This window comes from Amblyraja radiata, chromosome 24 (genome assembly GCF_010909765.2).
Source record: "Amblyraja radiata isolate CabotCenter1 chromosome 24, sAmbRad1.1.pri, whole genome shotgun sequence".
Classification (NCBI taxonomy): Eukaryota; Metazoa; Chordata; class Chondrichthyes; order Rajiformes; family Rajidae; genus Amblyraja; species Amblyraja radiata.
The window spans coordinates 33,650,446-33,666,308 of record NC_045979.1 but is presented as its reverse complement, the minus strand read 5'-3'; the positions used below and the strand labels follow the sequence as shown (position 1 = coordinate 33,666,308).

The following is a 15,863-nucleotide window of genomic DNA, read 5'->3' as shown; positions in this document are numbered from 1 at the left end:
AGCCCGAGGGTCACCAAAGAGGTAGATAGTTCAACACTGCTCTCTGGTTATGGGAGGATGATTCCGATGTCTTATAATAGCTGGGAAGAAACTTTCCCCGAATCTGGCGGTGTGCGTTGTCACGCTAGTAACGCTCTCCGGTAATGGACCCGCTTTATTGTAACTCGTCCGCCCTCTGTCCTCAGTCAGGTCGTTGTAAAGGCATTGGCGGCGGTGAATGTCTAAACACGGGTCGGCTTTCCGCGTCCGGGTGGGATTAGAGAATGACCAGGCGCTGTCCACGGGCACCTGGGGGATTTCCGGGACATCTGGGCACCACCTGGGGTTGAATACATCCTTGACAAGTATTGTAACATAGTTGTATAGTAGATTATTTAGTATATTTGTTTGTCTTGTATTATGGTGCTGGGTTCTTGTTTTAATGTATTGTGAATATTATTTTTAATAATTGAATAAATTATTTGATTTAAATCTTTTTATTTGAATTTCACAGCAATTGGCATACATACAATGATAACAAACAGTGACAGTCAAGGCATAATTGTGCAACAGTATCTAAGCGACCCTCAAAGCCCTTACCCATACCCACCTTCAACCCACCCGAATCAGGTCAGAACCAAACGGGGACAAACAACACTCACATACATACACATACACCCAAATATGGTAAGATAAACGAAACAAAAAGTGCTAAAAAAGAAAAAGAAAAAAAAAATATTTGAAAATATATAAATAAATAAATATATATATATAAAATAAATAGATAAATAAATAAATAAAAGATGAGAATAAAGATTTTTTTTTAAAAGGGGTCACTAATAACAGTAAATAAGTAAGTAATTAAATAAATAAGTGTGGGGAGGGGGGGGGGGGGTTAAGGGGAGAGCAGCTGCAGTAGAGCAGCACAATGGTGGAGAACACCCAGTCCTCTTCCGAGTCCGGGGTCAAGTTAAGAGAGTTAACAAGTTCCAAGAAAGGGTTCCATATATCTAGGAATGTCTTTGTAGAGCCTTTGAGGGAGAACCTAAGTTTTTCAAACTTTAAATTGTAAAGCACCTCCTTAATCCAGCGGGCGTGTGTCGGGGGGCAGGTGAGCCTCCAGTTAAGCAAGATCAGTCTCCGGGCTAACAAGGTTGTAAAAGCTAGGACCCGTTTCACCGCAACAGAGAGGTTGGTGTTGGGAGGGGTACGGTAAATGGCTGACAGTGGGTTTGGAGGAATAGTCTGGCCGTAGGCTCTGCTTATCAAGTCGAAAGCACTCCTCCAAAAGGCTGCTAGCTTAGGGCAAGACCAAAACATATGGCTATGGATGGCAGGAGATTGATTACATCTGTTGCATGTGTCCCTAACAGCGGGGTAAATTGTAGATAATCTTGCATTTGTGTAGTGAATTTTGTGAAGGACTTTGCATTGGATTAGGCCATGACGGGCACATATGGTTGAAGAATGGATCAAATCCAAGGCAGAGTCCCATTGCAGGTCTGTTAGTTTCGTATTCAGCTCACCCTCCCACGCAGCTGTTAATGAGGTATGAGGTTTCAATATAACCGACCCTAACAAGTTATACAAAACAGAGATGCATTTCTTCCGATTGGGATCTAAAGCTAAGATGATATCGGTCAGGGTTTCAGGGGGGCGATTTGGGAAATGGGGGAATGTCTTCTTCACAAAATCCCTAATCTGGAAAAAACGAAAACGGTGGGAGTTTGGGAGGCTATAGTTGGACGAGAGCTCCGCAAAAGACGAAAAGATGCCATCCTTGTATAGGTTTTTGATACTACTGATACCGTTGTTATGCCAGGTTTTGAATGCGTGGTCTGTACTTGAAGGTTTAAAGATGTGGTTTTTAAGCAGTGGGGTCAAGATGGAAGGGCCTTGTAAACCGAAGTTTTTCCTGAGTTGACTCCATATCTTGAGCGAGAGGGACGCAATTGGGCCTGCACCCACAGATGTTATAGGAATGGGGAGTTGGGAGCATAGGACAGACCGCAACGGGAGATGTGAACTCGCCTTTTCCATGTGTACCCAAGTCGGTAGGTGGTCGCAATCATCATTCATCCAATACAGGAGTTTTTGCAAGTTAGCTGCCCAATAGCATCGCCTAAAGTCAGGAAGTGCCAAACCGCCGTCACTCTTAGGAGACTGCAGTATCGCCTTTCGGATTCTAGCCGGTTTGCTACCCCATAAAAATTTAGATATTGTCCTTTCTAATTTATCAAAAAAAGATTTAGTGATAAGTATAGGGACGTGCTGGAAAAGATACAGGAATTTGGGTAGGACGACCATCTTGACCAGATTTATCCGGCCCGCGAGGGACAGCTGTAAAACTGACCAGCGGTCAAAATCTCTTTCAGCTTTCTCAACCAGAGGCAGAAAGTTTGTGCGGAACATATCAGATAAGGGTGTTGTGATAAAGACGCCGATGTAGCGAAACCCGTCCTCTGCCCATTTGAATGAGGTTAAAGAACGAGGGAGCTGCTTAGCCAATGAGTTAATCGGTAATAGCTCACTCTTTTGGTAGTTAAGTTTATAACCAGAATACGCACCAAACCGTTCTAAAATATTCGTAATCACAGGGAGAGAGCTGACTGGGTTCGAGGTGTACAGGAGTAGGTCAACCGCATACAATGAGACTTTATGAGTTGTGTCGAACCGTGTAATACCTTTAAAACCCTTCTCTGAGCGTAACCAGACCGCCAAGGGTTCTATCGCGACAGCAAACAGGAGTGGTGATAACGGGCAACCCTGTCTGGTACCTCTCTGAACGGGGAAGTGGGGCGACAGTGTGCCGTTTGTTTGTACTGAGGCCACCGGGGACGAGTATAATAGACTGACCCAAAGAATAAAACTGTTACTGAGGCCAAACCTGTCCATCGCCTCATATAGGTACCTCCACTCGACCCTGTCGAAAGCTTTTTCGGCGTCGAGGGAGACCACTATCTCCGGGGTCTCACTACTCGGTGAATGGATGATGTTAAGGAGACGCCTAGTATTGTGGGACTGGTATGAACCCTGGTATGGTCTAACGAGATAATAGAAGGCATCACTCGTTGAAGACGGAGCGCAAGCGCTTTAGAGAGGATTTTGAGGTCCACATTCAGGAGTGAAATTGGTCTATAGCTACTACAAAGCAGGGGATCTTTCTCCTTTTTAAGAATTAGGGAGATAGTAGCCCACGACAAGGTGGGCGGTAGGCGACGATGTAAAAACGCCTCATTGTACATATCTCTCAGGACAGGTGCGAGGAGAGCAGAGAAAGCTTTGTAATATTCTACAGTGAAGGCGTCAGGGCCGGGTGACTTTCCGCTTTGCAGCGATGTGATGGCTGCTTGGACCTCAGCAACAGTTATGGGACCACCCAAGTCTCTCGTGGCTTCATCGTCAATTCGGGGAAACGTCATACTACTGAGCATGTAACCTGCAGTGGGAGGACATTCGAAATTTGAAAATTAAAAAAGAAAAAACACGTGTCCGGCCCGGTGTCGGTTGAGAGATGAATGGTGGCAGCGCAGACGGCGGCACCGCCAATGAAATAGCAAAGTGGGGTATTTCTGTAGGGTGATAGGCCGGGCACCGCCTGGGATTGTTGAAAGGCAGCTCCTGCAACACTGCCGCGCTCCCTCAGTACCGCACTGCGATCCCAGCCCAGTTTCTGCTCTGGGATCTGGAGTGGGAAGTGAACCCGAATTGTACTGACACGGGGACAGAACACTGACACAACTGGTACAATAACAGCACTGCCTGCACTTCAGACCGGAGACATTGGCCGTGAAGCAATATGACACACCATGGAACTATTTAAGTTTTTCTTTCATGTAATCCTCAAAATGTATCTATTTCCATTAAACAGTTAATTTTCCCTCCATCTGAAAGTTTTTCCCCTCAGTTTCAGGTGCACTGTGGGCAAAGTGGGATGACAGAGGAGTTGTGGGAAGAACGATCACAATCGATTGTCACTATGCAGCAGAGTACCGCTCACACACAAAATACTGGTGCCGTGGGAGGAGTCGCCCGTGTAGAGTTTTAGTGGAAACAAATGAGCAACACGGTTTGCAGTGACATCAGTACAAGCACTTACATTTTCCTTCATCTCCACATGACCGACGCTCGAATATGGGAAGGGAACAGAAATTATCCGTAAATGTGGCCACAGATAACTCCTCGAGGACTGTATCAGCTTTGGTCCACTGTGTTAATGTTGACCATTCAGAACCATCGACACTAATCCATTTTAACAGCCCCTCATCCACAATCTTCTCAGACTTGACAATTCATGTGCCTCCACTATCTAAGTTTAAAAATACTTCTTGCTCATATACCCTCCAAATATTCTACTCCTTAACCCAACCTTATGTTCCCCATTTCTACGCACATCTGCTGTGCTGATTTCCCACAAAGTACCCTATCTATGTTCCTCATAGCTTTGCACAGCTGAATTGGTTCCCACTTCTTTTCCTGTATGGATTAAAATCCCTATCTATCCAGCCTTCTCCTTCGAACTGTAATGTTTTATCCCAGGCACTATCCCTCGCATGAAATCACCTCCATTAGTTTAGTTTAGAAAACCAGGTGGAAGCAGCTGCCTTTCACCGGTGCACCAATTCCATCCTACTCAACAAGGGACAATTTACAGAAGGCAATTAACCTAAAAACCCGCACGTCTTTAGAATGTGGGAGAAAACCGGAGCATTTGAATAAACCCCACGCGGTCACAGGGAGAACATACGAACTCTGTGCAGATAGTACCCGTAGTCAGGATTGAACCCGGGTCTCTGGCGCTGTAAGGCAGCAACTCTACCGCTGTGCCGCCCTAATGTTGGCGACCTGAGTTGTACCTGAGTTGTGCAAGCATCTCCCATTTGCTGCAATTTACACTGGAGAAACATTGCCCTGTCTATTAACACTATAAACTCCTTACATCGGACAAGCATGCTCTCTTCTTCAACTGCAAGTGAAAATCAGTGAAACTGATTTTTATTTCCTTGTTCCAACAGGACTTGAATATTCTTGTGAAACTTCGAAAGGATCCAATGATTTATCAAGGTAAAATACTCTGTTTCCAATGCAAGGTGCCATGTACTAATTGCTGGTGTTTTGATTGGGATTGCTTTAATTGGGAGAAAGTTGGTTCCTCCGTTCGCTGGCATTAAAGGCCTTTGCGATTATTGATCTGAATGCACAGACACAGCCAGTGGAACCACAGCCTCACAACGCCAAGACCCTGAACTTAGGTGCCGTCTATGTGCGTTCTGCAAATTTCGCCTTTCATTGTGTTGGAAGGAACTGCAGATGCTGGTTTAAACTGAATATGGGCACAAACAACTGGAGTAACTCGTCAGGTCAGACAGCATCTCTGGAGAAAAGGGATAGGTGACGTTTTGGGTTGAGACCCTTCTTCAGAGTGAGAGTCAGGGGAAAGGGAAACGAGAGCGATATCGACGGTGATATAGAAATATATAAAACAATGAATGAAAGATATGCAACACAAGTAACGATGATGAATGCAACGATCCATTGTTAGCTGTGGGCTAGTTGAAACCGAGTTGTATAGACAATGAGACACTACAAGACAACAGTGAAATTCGTACAACGACGAGGGTGGGGGACGGACGGAGAGAGAAGGGATGCAAGGGTTATTTGAAGTTATAGAAATCAATATTTATGCCGCTTGGCTGTAAGATGCCCAAGCGAAATGTGTGGCGCTGTTCCTCCAAGTTCCAGTTGGCCTCACTCTGGCAATGGAGAAAGCCCAGAATAGAACAGTCGGTGTGGGAATGGGAGGGGGAGTTAAATAGTTTAGCAACTGGGAGATCATATAGTCCCAGGCGGACTGAGCGTATGTGTTCAGTGAAACGATCGTCCAGTCACCATTTTGTCTTGCTGATGTGGAGGGGCGGTCCCACCAGCATGCGACCTACATGCGGCAAGCGCGACCAAACTGGAAGCGGGGGCTGCGCGGAGGTCGAGTGAGTGACGTGAAGTTCGAGCGAAGTCCGCGGGCAGTTCGCGCGTGACGTACGGCGTCAAGTATCTAACCCTCTCTTGTTAGATAGAGCTCTAGGGGCTGGTGGAATCAAGGGATATGGGGAGAAGGCTGGCAGGGGTTATTGATTGGGGACGATCAGCCATGATCACAATGTATGGCGGAGCTGACTCAAAGGGGCGAATGGCATTCTCCTGCACCTATTTTCCATGTTTCTATAGGGCGTTCCCTGTGGTATTCACCATGAGTTCTCCATCACTACCCTCATCCCATGGTGTGAGATGAGTATAGTTGCCAAACACAACTATTGCTGCGTTGCCTTGCTGTGACCTGCTCTGGTGTGGTACTGAAAGGAAAATGCATAGTGAAATATGGGCTAAAACACCTACTTGCGGAGTTTGTCAAAGTCTCAATGTCAGTCACTCCAACAGCAGGAAGTGTCTCCACCTAGAACGTGACCCTGTGTGGTAGGCACGTTAGGTCACACTGCTGACCTTGAGATGGTCATGGTGAGCCGCCTTCTAGATATGTTGAAGATGTTCCATATTCCAGACAGCCCTAAACGAGCAGTCACTGTCCAAACCAATGTTGGTGGAGATGGAGATGTAAATGGCATTGGGGTGAGATTTGTTGAAAGAAGTGCATTGTTTTCTCTTTGGCATAGTGTTCTCTCCGCCGAGGTTGGAACAGGGTTGTAGAACCGTGTTCACAAAGTGGTGGTTTCAAGGATAGCTGCAAATATTAGGGTACATCGGGTACCACACCTTTGCAGTACTGAGGGAGGGTAGCGTGCTAGCTGTAAGATATGAAAACTCCAATGACTGTGGCATGGTGGGACAGTGATGTAGTTGCTGCCTTACTGCCCCAGAGATTGTGAACGATCCTGACTACGGTTGCCGTCTGTACAGAGTTTGTTCGTTCTCTCAGTGACCACGTGGGAGTTCTCCTGATGTTCCCGTTTTTTCCCGCATTCCAAAGACGTGCAGGTTTGTAGGTTAATTGGCTTCTGTAAATTGTCTCTAATGTTTCGGGTAGATATAATATATGGTGATTGCTGGTCGACGCAGATTTGGTGGTCCGAAAGTCCTGTTTCCATGTTGTATCTCTAAAATAAAATTAATTAAACTAACTTAAACTAAACTAAACCAAACTCAGCTGAACTCAACTCAACTAATCATTGCTATAAAAGTGTAACATTTCCCATGCATTTTTAGTGAAGGAGAAGGTAGGGTTCCTTAATGGTTGGACCCAATTGCTCTTCAACCAGTTTCACGATCGTTGGTCAATGTCACCTTACTGTGAACAGATTAGCTGCTGCATTACCCACTGAAACAGACTCTACACTTCATTTCCTTTGTTGCACACTTCATAAAAATTATGAAAGGTGCCATATACATGTTTGACTTTTGTTCTTTACTGAAGGCCAAGAATCAATGATGAGCCATGTCTCACCCTTCCCTTTTCTCTGTCTGACAGGATCATTTACATAGTTGCGTCTGGTGTCACTGTGCTTCTCCTGATTCTCATCATTACCTTCTTTTGGTACCGAAAGCGTGAAACCAAGGGTGAGTTTCTGATTTCCCTTAAATAATTTCACAATACATGTGTGAGTTCCTTGCAGAATGTCAAGAGATTTAATTCTGTTCTAATCAACAAATGCCCTGCATTAACGTAATAAAATGTAGCAGGAAGCATGAAAGATCAATAATGCTATCATGTTTGATGCTATCATGGTGACTCGGTGACAAAAACTGTTATTTCAACATTACTGTACAGAAAATGTCTGAGTGTGAAATGGCAGAGATGCGTGAGAACTAAGAGGCTAGGTAGAAGTAAGATTTACATAGATACTCTCATCCTCTCAGCTGTTAGAATGTGCTTTGTGTGATTAGCTGTTGTATTTCAAATCAGGTTAAGTCGTGTTTATTGTCACATGCACAAGCACGGTGAAGTACAGTTACAATGAATATCACGCCTGCAGCCTCACAGGGACATAGACAGCGTACAACATACCTGCACCACACAGAGGGTGGTGAGTATATGGCAGGAACTGCCAGAGGAGGTAGTTGAGGCAGGGCAGGTCTAGCCTGGACAGGTAATAGAAACATAGACATAGAAACATAGAAATTAGGTGCAGGAGGAGGCCATTCGGCCCTTCGAGCCTGCACCGCCATTCAATATGATCATGGCTGATCATATTGAATCCAAGATGTGAACGCCCATGAACGTGAAGCTGCCAACTATCTCCACCGCCGATGAAAATGTGAAAGTTCACTGAGCTGTTTCTCAGTCAGAGAGCATTAGTGGAAAGTAAAACAGGTAAACATTTCAGATCCAAGTTCCATCATACAACAGGGAAAGATGAAAAAGAGGGGAAAACCTCATTGAAAGATCAAATAGTGAAAGGCCTGGATAGAATGGATGTAGAGTGGATGTTTCCACTAGTGGGACCATCTAGGACCAGAGGGCATAACTTCAGAATTAAAGGACAATCCTTTAAGATGGAGACGAGGAAGAATTTCTTTAGAGGGTGGCAAATCTATGGAAATCTTTGCCGCAGAAGGCTGTGAAGGGCGTCAATAGATATTTTTAAGGCATAGATGGACAGATTCTTGATTACTACAGGTGTCATGCATTATGGAGAGAAGGCAGGAGAAAGAGGTTAGGAGGGTGAGATAGATCCGCCATGATTGAATGGCGGAGTAGATGGATGGGCCTAATAGCTTAATTCTACTCCTATCACTTATGAACTTACGAAAACCTGTTGGAGCAGATACGGTTAGGACGATAGACACAAAATGCTGGAGTAACTGACTGAAATAAGCAGCATCTCTGGAGAGAAGGGATGTGTGATGTTTCGGGTTGAAACCCCTTTTCAGACTGATGTCAGGGGAATGACAGTACAGAGATGAAATATAGTCGGAGACAGTAAGACTGGTCAGAGAACTGGGAAGGAGCGGGGAATGGAGGGAGAGGTAAAGCAAGGGCTACTTGAAGATAGGGAACTCAAGCTGGGGTGTAAGCCGCCCAAGCGAAATACGAGGTGCTGTTCCTTCAATTTGCGTTGGGTCTCACTCTGACAATGGCGGAGGCCTAGGACAGAAAGTTTAGTGTGGGAATGGGAGGGAGTGTTAAAGTGTTGAGCAACCGGGAGATCAGGTAGGTTCAGGCAGCTTTAGGGAGGGATAGGTAGAGCACAGGGAATATGTTCCATACTGAACATTACATAAAGTAACCAGAACAAGAGGGCAGATTCTTGCTCCGTACGTGCAAATATACTGCAGTACTTTTGGGGTTCTCCTAAATATAAAGTTGTGACAACATTCGTGTGTTGGAATGAACTGCAGATGGTGGTTTACACTGAAGATAAACATAAAATGCTCTAGCAATTAGCGGGTCAGAAGCGACATTTTGCCAGCAGCGCAACAGAAAATCATCAAATATAGTAGTTCTCAGCTTAGCTGGATAAAATAAACAGATTGAGTATGTGTGTATGTGTATATATACACACTGAACCTTTTTCTCTCTCCCGTTATGTACTATGTTTACATATTCTATTGTGCTGCAGCAAGTAAGATTGTCATTGTTCTATCTGGGACATATGACAATAAAACTCCCTTGACTCTTGAAAGGGAACAGGTGACGTTTCGAGTCGAGACCCTTCTTCAGACTGAGAGTCAGGGGAAAGGGAAACGAGAGATATAGAAGGTACATGGAACACATGAATGAAATATATGAATGAATGATGTTTAAACCTGTTCCTGATATGGCTCTTTCGACAACATATTTTCCAGAATCCAAGTACAATACATCACACGGTGAAGACAACAATGAAACCCAGGTAACAATGTGAAATATACATTTTCTGAGTGATGAAGAATATATAATATTGAGTTATCTGTGTTTACACAGGCCGTTTAGCAACACCAGTCCACTCCAGTTAAGACATCCAGCGCAGAAACACGCCCTTTGGCCCACCGAGCCCACGCCGATTGGTGACCCCGCACACGAACACTATCCTACACACACTAGGAGCAATTTGCAATTAAACCAAACCAATTAACCTAAAATACAAACCTGTTGTATGCGCTGTCAGGCAGCAACACTACCGCTGCTCCACCGTGCTGCGCTATCTTTGTGTTGTAAACAGCAGCCGTGGCTTGTTCTGTACACTGAACAGTTTGAGACCTACTTTGTAATAGACATCTGTTGAGGACCTTTCAAATCTATTAGGTTGTAAAATGGGATTTTGTTATATTTCAGGAAATGGCAGTTGGAAGGGAACCACATTGATTCAAATCTGGAAAACAACAGGGCAGGTGACCATTTGGATAACAATGAAGGTGGAATCACGTATGCAGTGGTGAATTGTCAAAGGAAGTCGAGATCAAGGCAGCATGCGGCTGAAAACGCTGTCGTCTACGCAGATGTCAATTTTCATCGCAACTGCCCAAAGGGCATTCGGAAACCCCACTCTACTGGGACTCCAGAGAACACTGAGTCAATCTATGCCTCTGTCGTTTCTTAGGAGAGATTTTTTAATTCGGTGTGAGTATTTGGCAACACTTGCTTTACCACACTATTTAGATTACATTGCATTAATCTGTCCTATACGTTTTCAAAGATGAACACAAAATGCTGGACTAACTCAACAGGTCAGGCAACATCTCTGGAGAAAATAGACAGGTGATGTTTGAAGTTGGGACCCATGTTCATATGGTCTGTAGAAAGGTCCTGACCCAAAATGTTACCCATCAATTTTCACCAGAGATATTTCTTGACCATCTGAGTTACTCCAGCATTTTGGGTTCGTCTTTGGATAAACCGGCATCTTTTTATAGCTATACTTTGTCAAACACCTTCTGAGCGGTTTCGTTCAATTCATCAGGTGTAAGGGGTGACGGGGAGAAGGCAGGAGAGTGGTGTTAGGAGGGAGAGGTAAATCAGCGACGATTCAATGGTGGAGTAGCCTTGATGGGTCAAATTGCCTACTCCTATCACAAATGACCTTACGAATTACACTCACTTCTACGATCTCTTTCATCCGCCAGTATAATGAATGAGCCTAGATCATGCATACAAATGATAAAATGGCATTGGTTCCCATTCGTTCATACCCACCCTCATTCCCTCCACCCACAAATTCCCCAACCCTCCCATCATCATTCCTTGCAAGGGTCAGCCTAAACACATCACATCCCATTGTCTCTGGGCCAAAATGTTGTGTGTTCAAGTCCATAAAGGGGCAATGGATCAAGCAAGAAAATTGGTTCAAGTGGATAGTTGGCTCAGGCAGAGATGCCCAAGATGCAGCAGAAATAAGTTCGATTGGCAATGCTGGTCTTAGAAGCATTGCTACAGGACCTCTTCTCAACTCTAGATGTACTCTGTTCGAAATATACAAAGTTCTTACAGAGCAGGAGAGTGCAGGTGAAGGGATTAGGTTTTCCATGGCACGTAGTGAGGAGTGGTAAGTAGGGCCGAAGGGCCTGTTTCTTCGTTGTATGAATCTATGACTCGAATACAACCTAGCCTGGGAATAATTGTTTCTTAGATATTAAAGGATCCAAGGAAATAGAACTAGTACTGGATATTGACATGATAAAGGATAAGGTATGGTTTTAATGCATAGTGTAGTTATGCAGGACCTAGTGGTGGCTGACATATGTGTTCATTAATTTGTTCACCCTACAGTACACATTTTTAAAAACACATTTCCAGTCAATGTACAAACACATCAAAGGCCATCGTGCGATGGAAATAAATATTGTGTTCTGAGTCAAATGTGTGAGCTGCATCTTGCTGTGGTCAACGTGCTTCCTGTCAATATGAGCAGTTGAGCAAAACACACAAAAAACTTCAGTGGGTCTAGCAGCATCTCTGAATGGAAATGGGCAGATGACATTTCAGGTCAGGACCCTACTTCAGACTGATGTTACTTTTCTCAGAATATGACTGCCGCAGAAACCCACAAACATACAATGTGCATAGGTTAGTAAGTGTTTAGTGCATAATTAGACCTTTCGGCCATTCAAGTCTACTCCACGATTCAATCATGGCTGATCTATCTGTCCCTCCCTTCCCTATTCTCCTGCCTTCTCCTTCGAACCCCTGACACCCACACTGATCAGGAATTGTCAATCTCTGTCTCAGAAATATCCATTGGATTGGCTTCCACAACCGTCTGTTAAAATAAATTCCACAGATTCACCACCCTCTGACGAAGGAAACCTATCCTGTCCAGGTTCCCTCAGGCTCCTATTAAATCTGCCCCCCTCACCTTAAACCTATGTCCTCTGGTTCTTAAACTATGGATGGGGGTTTAAGAGTCAATGTGTACGTAACAGATTGCTTGTTGCGCGTGGTGAGTCTGCTTTACTTACTTAGAATTGCTAACTAATGAATGGTTTTGCAGAACTGCAAAAGGTATTGTAACTAAAAATGGAACAGTCCTGATACCAAGTTGTGCTGCAGAGAAAAACACATCTGTTCTAAACAACCAGAACCGGTGCACGAATGTGCTGATTGTGTGATTAGCTAGACCCGTGCTACTCATGTATACATATGCTGCCTGTGCAAAGAATAATTGAGTGGGACCGCGAGGGGCAACGATTATGTAAACAGACTCGTGGACGCTCTCCCACTCCCGCATGCGTAATAAACAGGACTTGTTACATTCTTAAAGTGACCAATGGGGTTTGTTGTTTGATAGCGCGGATAGAAATTTAACATTGCCGTAGTCGGCAGGATCTCACTGGGACCATCTCCGATGACTGAGTAAGCGGCTGCTGTCTGCTCCGAACCTCGAGGGGAGTGAAAAGTGCACTATCGGATCCATTAAGTCTGAACTCCCGAACGAATTCCCAGGAAACCCCGGTCCCTCGACTGAGGATTATCTGGTTCCCTGCCGAGACCCACAAGAGTCAGAGGTAAGAGATACATCGTTATAATAGACAAAGGGTTGGTTAATTGAACATTCAGACGAAGAAGTGTTGGGTCTGGGTAAATTAAGATAATAATTAAACATTCCCATCATAATCACTTGCAAGTGTCTGCCTAAGCACACCACAACTCATTGTCTCTGGGCCAAAATATTGTGGGTTCAAGTCCGTAAAGGCGCAATGGATCAAGCAAGGACATGTGTTCAAGTGGATAATGGGCTAAGGCAGATAAGCCCAAGATGTAAAATGATCCTCAAGCCTGGGTAAGGGGTCTCACTGAAACTTGGTCTAGACTGGATTTTACCTGCCTCAGTGACCAGTTGCAAATAAAATGATCCTTAGTGAGCCCATCCCTGGATCCTGCGCAGCCAAGGGGAGATGGAGGGGAGTAATGTAGCGTGGAACTGCAGAAATATTCACAGATTTTATAGCCTATTAGAAGGAAAAAAGTGAGTCAAGTGTGTTTTATTGTCATGTAGTATGGACTTGCAGCAGCACAACAGAGTAATATACATGAATTCCTTTATCTTTTCTACTCACTGCGAATGCAAGGTAAAGCTCGGGGAGGAAGGTAATGTAGACGTGGTTGTGTAAAAGGCTCTGAATGCTTTGTATCTGAGGGCATCTTCCCCATGACATGTGTAACCAAAGTTGGCCAATTCGTAATAAAACATTTTTTTCTGAAAACAAGCCCAGAGTCCACGTGAAATTTTCCCGTCTACAACGTCCCTCCTCAGTTCATGAGCACATGACCCACGAGCACCACAGTGCCAACTGGTAGAGTACATCACTGCCTGAACTGCAAATTTCTGGGTGAGATTCTAAACCAAGAAGATTCAACTGTCATGACCACAGAAACACTTCCAAAAATCACATTTTCTGTAGCAGAAGAAAGTTCCATTTGGAAATTCTGGTCTTAGCAGCATTGCTACAGGACCTCTTCCCAACTCTCGAGGTACTCTGTTCAAAATATGCAAAGTTCTTACTGAGCAGGAGAGTGCAAGTGAAGGGATGAGGTTTTCCTTGGCTCAATTGTCCAATCGCAGTGTGAAGGGGTAAGTTGGGCCGAAGGGCCTGTTTCTGCGTTGTATGACTATGACTCAAATGCAATCTAGCCTGTGAACAATTGTTTCTTAATTATTACGCGATTTATGGAAATAGAACTAGCACTGGATATTGATATGATAAATGATAAACTATGAGTTTAATGCATAGTGTAGTTATGAAGGACCGAATGGGGCCTGACATATTTGTTCATTAATTTGTTGACCCTACAATACATATTTATTTTTTTTGAACACATTTCCAGTCAATGTACAAACACATCAAATGCCAACGTGCGATGGAAATAAATATTGTGGTCTGAGTCAAATGTGTGAGCTGCATCTTGCTGTGGTCAACGTGCTTCCTGTTAATATGAGCAGTTGAGCAAAATAAACAAAAAAACACTATAGTGGGTCAAACATCATCTCTGAAAGGAAATGGGCAAGTGACATTTCAGGTCAGGGACCTACTTCGGACTGGTGTTACTTTTCTCAGAATATGACTGTAGCAGAAACCCACAAACAAACAATGTTCATAACCTCACAAAAATGCTGGAGAAACTCAGCGGGTGCAGCAGCATCTATGGAGCGAAGGAACTAGGCAACGTTTCGAGCCTAAACCCTTCTTCAGACTGATCTGAAGAAGGATTTCGGCCCGAAACGTTGCCTAATTTCTTTGCTCCATAGATGCTGCTGCACCCGCTGAGTTTCTCCAGCATTTTTGAATACCTACGATTTTCCAGCATCTGCAGTTCCTTCTTAAACACAATGTTCATAGGTTCATAAGCTCTAAGTGCAGAATTTGGCCTTTCGGCACATCAACTACACTCGGCCATTCAATCATGGCTGATCTACATTCCCCTATCAACTCCATTCACCTGCCTTCTCCCCATAACCCCTGACTCCCACACTAATGAGGAATCTGTCAATCTCTGCCTAAAAAATATCCATCGAATTGGCTTCCACAGTTGCTTGTTGAAATAAATTCTACAAACTCACAACCCTCTGACTAAAGAAATTTGGCCCATATCTCTGTAAACCTATCCTGTCCAGCTTCCCTCATGTTCCTATTAAATCTTTCCCCCTCACCTTAAACCTATGTCTCTAGTTCTCAAACTATGTCCTCTGGTTCTCAAGAATTCAGCAAGAACATGCAGAGTATAAGAATGTTTAAGGAGGAACTGCAGATGCTGGACAATCGAAGGTATAAGAATGTTAGCTCAGGGGGAACACATTGCCCTGGCAGGTCAGTAGGTGGAACACAGTGGCACAGCAGTAGAGCTGCTATCTAACAGCGCCTGAGACCCAGGTTCGATGCTGGACTCGGGTGCTGTCTGTATGGAGTTTGTACGTTCTCCTTGTGTCCGCATGGGTTTTCTCGCGGTGTTCCGGTTTCCTCCCACACACCAAAGACATACAGGTCTGTAGGTTAAATTGCACAGTAATTTGTATCCGGGGTGAACACTGGTTGGCGCAGATTCGGTGGGCCGAAGAGCCTGTTTCCATGCTGTATCTATAACGTTTTCTTGCCAATTGCATACTGCAGAAGTAGATGGATAACAGTTTTGTCCAGAGCACAGCTGCCTTGAGTAGCTCTGTGGTTGTGCAACACAATGCAACGCAATGCAACAGTCGGCTTGCAAAACCATCGGGGAGGAAGTACCATAGACTTAAATCTACACTTAGCTTGCCGGTTTGCAAGCATGCAGCTCCCATGCTGCTAACCATGGTTCAATCCTTGTTCTTGCTTGCAAGGAAAGTTGAAAGATATCTGAGACAATCACACATTGGCACAACAGGTAGAGCCGCTGCCTCACAGCATCCGAGTCCCGGGTTCGATCCTGACCTTGGGTGCTGTCTGTATGGAGTTTGTACGGTCTGCTTGTGTCCGCATGG

The 15,863-nt window shown here is 44.5% G+C and overlaps 1 protein-coding gene across 1 annotated transcript in view; it reads left to right on the top strand.

The window, feature by feature from the left end:
* LOC116986999 (polymeric immunoglobulin receptor-like) overlaps window positions 1–10,511 on the top strand; it is a 75,000-nt gene extending 64,489 nt beyond the window's left edge. The window contains exons 8-11 of the mRNA XM_033042882.1: window positions 4,995–5,043; window positions 7,460–7,548; window positions 9,778–9,824; window positions 10,257–10,511. Coding sequence (XP_032898773.1) covers window positions 4,995–5,043; window positions 7,460–7,548; window positions 9,778–9,824; window positions 10,257–10,511 — 440 coding nt within the window. The remainder of the gene's footprint in view (window positions 1–4,994; window positions 5,044–7,459; window positions 7,549–9,777; window positions 9,825–10,256) is intronic.
* Window positions 10,512–15,863: the final 5,352 nt, after the last annotated feature.